General features: G+C 44.8%; 1 protein-coding gene across 1 annotated transcript in view; it reads right to left on the bottom strand.

Annotated features, from left to right (window-relative positions):
- Nucleotides 1-4559: 4559 nt before the first annotated feature.
- The window catches only part of DDX41 (DEAD-box helicase 41), a 72565-nt gene continuing 69762 nt past the window's right edge, over nucleotides 4560-7362 (bottom strand). The window contains exons 14-18 of the mRNA XM_040405458.1: nucleotides 6612-6761; nucleotides 6209-6280; nucleotides 6009-6119; nucleotides 5201-5436; nucleotides 4560-5026 (exon numbers count right to left, since the gene is read on the bottom strand). Coding sequence (XP_040261392.1) covers nucleotides 5300-5436; nucleotides 6009-6119; nucleotides 6209-6280; nucleotides 6612-6761 — 470 coding nt within the window. The 3' untranslated portion in view covers nucleotides 4560-5026; nucleotides 5201-5299. The remainder of the gene's footprint in view (nucleotides 5027-5200; nucleotides 5437-6008; nucleotides 6120-6208; nucleotides 6281-6611; nucleotides 6762-7362) is intronic.

Below are 7362 nucleotides of genomic sequence, written 5' to 3'. Positions count from 1 at the left end.
CGATACCACGTGTGACACTTTTTTGCAGCCTAGATGCGCAAAGGGGCCCACATTCCTTTTAGGAGGGCATTTTTAGACATTTGGATACCAGACTTCTTCTCACGCTTTGGGGCCCCTAAAATGCCAGGGCAGTATAAATACCCCACATGTGACCCCATTTTGGAAAGAAGACACCCCAAGGTATTCAATGAGGGGCATGGCGAGTTCCTAGAATTTTTTTTTTTTTGGCACAAGTTAGCGGAAATTGATTTTTTTAGTTTTTTTGCACAAAGTCTCCCTTTCCGCTAACTTGGGACAAAAATTTCAATCTTTCATGGACTCAATATGCCCCTCAGCGAATACCTTGGGGTGTCTTCTTTGCAAAATGGGGTCATTTGTGGGGTGTTTGTACTGCCCTGACATTTGAGGGTCTCCGCAATCATTACATGTATGCCCAGCATTAGGAGTTTCTGCTATTCTCCTTATATTGAGCATACGGGTAATGAGATTTTTTTTTTTTTCCGTTCAGCCTCTGGGCTGAAAGAAAAAATGAACGGCACAGATTTTTTCATTCGCATCGATCAATGTGGATGAAAAAATCTCTGCCAAAAAAAAAAAAAAAAGGAGGGGAAAGGCGTCTGCCAGGACATAGGAGCTCCGCCCAACATCCATACCCACATAGCTCGTATGCCCTGGCAAACCCGATTTCTCCATTCACATCAATCGATGTGAATGAATAAATCATTGCCGGGATTTTTTATATTTTTTTATATACAAAGTGTTTGCCAAAGTATATGAACACCGCCACCTCCTCAGCTCCTATGCCTCGGCAAACGTATCTTTTACTGCAGAGGAGAAATCTCGTCTTGCAGCGCTGCATACACCGACTTGTGTGTAATCTGACAGCAGCGCAATGCTTCTGTCCGAATGCACATCAGTGCTGCAGCTAGTCGATCGGTTGGTCCACCTGGAAGGTAAAAAAAACAAAACAAAAAAGAAAAAAACAGGCCGCAACGCAATAAATTTATTAACTTTATAATAACTTTTGAACGGAACATATAAACTTTATTGAACTGAACGTTAACTTTTATACTTACCGGTGATTTTTTTTTTTTTTTTTTTACCTTTATAGAACAAACCTCTCCTTCCCCATGGGACAATGTGCAAAGCGCAAATTGCCCAAAGATGTGGCGAAGTACGTTATGCACTTTATCCCAGGTGAAAGGAGAGGTTTGCAGCAGCTGTGAGAGAAAGGGCCCTAATAGCCCTGTGTGCCTGTCCTGTGAGATGCAATCCCTATGCTAAGTGTACCTGTGTGTGGTACTTCTGGAAACACTCTCCTAAGCATAGGGCAGGGTGGTCAGGACAAAAATAGCAGGTGTCACGCCTTATTCCACTCCTGCTACAGACACAACATTTTTTTCGGGGTGGCGGTTGGGTTGAGGTACCAGGAACGACACTGGGGAAATGTCGGTCGTGTAGACGGCTAACTACACTGGTGGTTGGGGCCACGGAACCTCCTGGATACAGGAGGTTCTCGATGATCTCTTCCTGAAATTTGAGGAAGGATCGTGTTCTCCCAGCCTTACTGTAGAGAACAAAACTATTATACAGAGCCAATTGAATTAAATATACAGACACCTTCTTATACCAGCGTCTGGTGCGTCGGGAAACTAAATAGGGAGCCAACATCTGGTCATTGAAGTCCACCCCTCCCATGAGCGCATTATAGTCGTGGACTGAGAGGGGCGTTTCAATGACACGGGTTGCCCTTTCAATTTGGATTGTCGTGTCTGCGTGAATGGAGGAGAGCATGTAAACGTCACGCTTGTCTCTCCATTTCACCGCGAGCAGTTCTTCGTTACACAAGGCAGCACTCTCCCCCCTTGCAAGACGGGTGGTAACGAGCCGTTGGGGGAAGCCCACGCGAATAGTTTGCGCGGTGCCACAGGCGCAAATCTGTTCTAGAAACAAATGCCTAAAGAGGGCCACACTTGTGTAAAAATTGTCCACATAAAGATGGTACCCCTTGCCGAATAAGGGTGACACCAAGTCCCAGACTGTCTTCCCACTGCTCCCCAGGTAGTCAGGGCAACCGACCGGCTCCAGGGTCTGATCTTTTCCCTCATAGATCCGAAATTTGTGGGTATAGCCTGTGGCCCTTTCACAGAGCTTATACAATATGACCCCATACCGGGCACGCTTGCTTGGGATGTATTGTTTGAAGCCAAGGCGCCCGGTAAAATGTATTAGGGACTCGTCTACGCAGATGTTTTGCTCTGGGGTATACAAATCTGCAAATTTCTGGTTGAAATGGTCTATGAGGGGCCGAATTTTGTGGAGCCGGTCAAAAGCTGGGTGGCCTCTGGGACGGGAGGTGGTGTTGTCGCTAAAATGCAGGAAGGTCTCAAATCGTGTCCTGGACATAGCAGCAGAGAACATGGGCATGTGATGAATTGGGTTCGTGGACCAATATGACCGCAATTCATGCTTTTTAGTTAGACCCATGTTGAGGAGAAGGCCCAGAAAAATTTTAAGTTCGGAAACTTGGACTGGTTTCCACCGGAAAGGCTGGGCATAAAAGCTTCCCGGGTTGGCGGTTATAAATTGTGTGGCATACCGATTTGTTTCTGCCACGACTAAGTCCAAGAGCTCCGCAATCAAGAACAGAACTCAAAAAATCCCAGGTCCGAACCGATCTGAGCTGTCTCAACCCGAACTCCAGACTGGGCGGTGAAGGGGGAACTACAGGTGCGGCTGAAGTTGGTGACTGCCAATCAGGGTTTGCCAGCACCTCAGGGACTCTAGGGGCTCTACGGGCCTGTCTGTGCGGTGGCTGCGACGGGGTAACTACTGCACGTGCCACCGTACCAGCTTCAACTGCCCTTCTGGTGCTCGCTACTTCACCATGTTGTACGGCAGTGCTGGTACTAGGTCCAGGAAGGGCTGCGCTGCTGGTGTATGCCTCACCACGTGATCCGGCAGCGCCAGCCCCACTCTGCTTCTCTTGAAGCGGATCCTGCGCAACCTGTGGTCTAGTGACACGGGGCCGGGTACGACTGGTTCTATCAGGGACCTCCACCTCCTCGTCCGAACTTTGGGTCAGAGAGCCACTGCTTTCTACAGGTTCATATTCTGACCCGCTAGATTCATCAGATGAGGGTTCCCACTCCTCATCCGACTGGGTCAGAATCCTGTAGGCCTCTTCAGAAGAATACCCCCTGTTTGACATTTGGGCAACTAAATTTAGGGGTATTCCCTGAGACTACCCAAGAAAAAAAAGCAAGCCTGTCTTACAAAGGGGAGGCTAGCGAAGTACCGGAGGCCGCTGCGGTTGATAAAAAATATCAAAACTGATTTTTTTATCGCCGCAGTGCGTGTAAAGTGAATGTGCAGTGATCAAAAAAAATAAATTTGTCGTCACTGCGGTGGGGCGGGCGTGGGTGAAGGCACGTGTGGGCGACCGATCAGGCCTGATCGGGCAAACACTGCGTTTTGGGTGGAGGGCGAGCTAAGGTGACACTAATACAATTATAGATCTGACCGTGATCAGTTTTGATCACTTACAGATACTATAAAAGTACAAATGCTGATTAGCGATACGCTAATCAGCGAATAAAAGTGACTGCGGTGCGGTGCGGTGGGCTGGGCGCTAACTGATCCCTAAACTACCTAACCAAGGGGCCTAAACTAATCCTAAAACCTAACAGCCAATACTAGTGAAAAAAAAAAGTGACAGTTTACACTGATCACTTTTTGTCTTTCACTAAGTGATTGACAGGGGGCGATCAAGGGGTTAATTTGGATGATGGGGGTGATGGAAGGTGATCTGGGGCTAAGGACAGTGTTTGGTGTGTACTCACAGTTCAGTCTGCTCCTCTGCTGGATCCAACCAACGAAAAGGACCAGCAGAGGAGCAGAGAAGCCATATAACAGATCATATTTACTAATATGATCTGTTATATGGCTTGTGATTCGGTTTTTTAAAAATCAGCAACCTGCCAGCGACGATCATTGGCTGGCAGGTTGCTGATGCAATACTCCTCGAACTTTTGCCGGCCCGCGATGCGCATGCGCGGGCCGGCTGTGACCGAAATCTCGCGTCTCGCGAGAGGACGCGCCGGCGTGTCCAGGAGGAATGGATCAACCACCTCCAGGACGCGTCGCTGCGTTCGGCGGTCCGGAGGTGGTTAAACATATGGTTTCCATAGAACGGCGCTAGTGGAATTACAGTGTAATAGACAGTCTGGTTAGACTAAAAGTCAGAGATATCAAAATTCTTTTAATGCCACAGCGCAAAAGGCACTTCATAGTGCTGTGCCTGCCACACTGGTCTGCAGGATGTATTTAATCCTGGGCCAATGAGGCCAGAGGCATATTCTCTGAAAGTGAATATACTCAAACAGTTTCATCAAACAGTATCATAAATGGTAGGCACTAACCACTGCGTACACAGAATCTGCTGTTTTGGAGATACTGAAACAGTTGTATACCCATGAAAACTTGGCGTTTGTCAAAGTAACCTAGATCCTTTCGTTTACCCATTTTTCCTTCCTTCCAACTGACTGTTAACTTGCTGCTTAAAGGTCCCCATACACATTAGGGTATTGCTGCCCGAGAACAACAGGTTCAGCCGACAGTCTAATGTGTATGGGGAACTCCTTGGGGGACAGAAGTATCAGGCATCAGGATCACCTGATCCTTTTGTGCTCCTCGGGAGATAGGCCACCAGAGAGGTGTCTGGCAGCGGCTTTCTCCTCATTGACAGCACATACACATTTGGACAAATAGGTGTATGGCGGAGATGGGAGAGATAGGTGAGCCATTGAATTTATATGGCAACCCTAATATATCCCACCCCAAGTGCGGATTATCAAGAGATAATTAAAATGTTATTTATAATCACTCGCCAGTGATTTTAATGTTACAGCAGATATATGTACAGCATAACGCAATGTTTAACTTTTAAAGTACTATACAATTCTTGTAATCTATATATTTTATAAAAGAAAATCCATAATATCAGCAGAAAACATTTCATGCCTTGTTTTTCCATATAAAAAGTACAGAAAGATAGCACAATAGATGCAAAGGACAGCAACTAAATAAATTAACATACAAGTCACCCGTTACCTTCTGATATGCCAGGTTGGTGAAAACACATGGCTTTTTATTACTATTTTTGTGTGGATAAACGATTTCAGAATAACCCAGAATTCAGCTCCTTTGTGGTGGAGCCACAGATTTATGTCAGTCACTAATTTGATCAAAACAGTCCAAACACAGGATCCATCCAAGAAACAACTGTAATATTCTTCCTTTAAAAGTCCATGGAACTGGTGGCCAGGTAGTCTTTCCTTCCAATGGTGCTGACTTGCTTGGTCTGCATAGCCTCCAATTTGGGACAGTCTGTAATACGATGACCCAGACCGCCACAAAATGCACAGCCTCGTTCTTCTAGGATTAGAGAAAGCAAAATTACAACCCAACCATAACATGGCTTATAGATCACATCCTGTCCTGTAAAAACAGGTTTGTCCATAACAACCATGTCTGTAGAAACAAAGCTCTCTCTCAAAAAAAAAAAATATATTTTTTAAAATCCCTATATAGTAGTTGTGAATGGATGATCAGTGAAGAATTCTGAAGGTCCCAATCGCATTTCTGTAGCCTACTCATATTCCTAGTGCTGCTTATGCGCTCCTGCTATGGACCGCTACTGAGCAAATGTTGGTTGCTTGCCTTAAGCTGAAATCAGACTGGCTGTACACATTTATTTATATAGCTTCTTATTTAGTGGTTATTTTGGATATTTCTGAGAAAACTTCACATCTTTAAGAGAACCACCCTTTACCATAATTGGTTTACTTCTTAAGGGCACTCCTTAAGATGACTCGGTTACAAACCTTAATCTTTAAAATATTCAATTCAAGGCAAAAAAATAAGTTCTGTGAAAATCCCTAAACAATGAGTTACAAGTAGGTACAACCAACTCAGCAAATGACAGGGAGTGGTTGTGCATTACTCACCTCCAATGTCCAGCATGGTCTCGTCGCTGCTGTTGAGTACCTGCAAGACAGGGGGCACTCGCTGCTTTGCCTCCATAAGTAGAGCTTTCAGGTCCATCAGTACGGATTCATCTGTTGGAGAGGGGAGGTTAGGAATAGAAATCAGCATGCCCCAACATACACTACTGCCCACATACAGTTATATCTTCATGAACACTTACCGCATGCCTTGTTAATGAAAGTGGTAGCAATTCCTGTGTTACCAGATCGTCCTGTACGTCCTATTCTGTGAACTACATATGAACAGGGGGAAGTTAGTGAAGGAATAGTATCAGAGATAGCAGATCTGTGTTAAAAATTCATAACAATACAAAATCTATACACGTGCTGCGTCTTTTCAGCATAAAAGAGCTAACTAGAATATAATGTTTGTAAGCCATATCTGCATTTACTAAGCACCGTCATGTTCGTATAAAGTGATCCTGAGTGAATCAACAATTGTTAGTGAATATTTTAGAATATGTAGAAAGCTAACATTACTCCATAGAGTGCCTGCTCTGAAGGCAGACATCGATCTCCTTACACTCCCTATCATCAGTTATCACTATGTCCTCCAAAACTCACCGTAGTTCTCAATCTCTTCAGGCATGTCATAGTTGATCACATGCTGGATAGCTGGAAAGTCCAAACCTTTGGAAGCAACATCTGTAGCAACCAGGACATCCTTTTTTCCTTCTTTGAAAGCCTCAATAGCTTTGGTTCGCTCCTCCTGGTCTAGAAAAAAATAACCCATATTGTTAACATCTCAAGAAGTGGGTTATAAGTAAGATGGGGGTTATGAATTTCAGATTCCTTGTATTTGAGAAGTTTGTCCCTAAAATGATGATGGCTTGTGATTTAGCCATCTATCATTCAGGGACCGTTTGGCTGTAATTACCAGAAATGTTTGCGATGGAAAGGGTCATTTCTGGGGTACTGTCTGGGTTGTTTGTTTTAATAGGAGGTTACCGATTTATTGCCATTTACACTTAGGCTACATTCGCACGACAATATGTGTTTTGCAGTTCGCCAAAAAAAGGATGACGTTCCATATGGCATCCGTTTTTTTGCAGATCCATTGTAACAATGCCTATCCTTGTCTGCAAAAATTGGATTTTTTGTACTCACCGTAAAATCCTTTTCTCGTAGTAGGCATTGGGGGACACAGCACCATGGGGACACAGCACCATGGGTATATGTCCAACTATCACTAGGAGGCGACACTAGACATAAAAAAGTGTTGGCTCCTCCCCATTGGGCTATACCCTCTCCACAGACACTAGGCAGATCAGTTTGTACCAAAAGCAGTAGGAGAGAGAAGAAAGGCAAGGAACCA

The sequence above is a fragment of the Bufo bufo genome, chromosome 1 (genome assembly GCF_905171765.1).
Source record: "Bufo bufo chromosome 1, aBufBuf1.1, whole genome shotgun sequence".
In the NCBI taxonomy this organism is placed as follows: Eukaryota; Metazoa; Chordata; class Amphibia; order Anura; family Bufonidae; genus Bufo; species Bufo bufo.
Note: the sequence above shows the minus strand (reverse complement) of the source record. Positions and strands in the feature narration are given on the sequence as shown.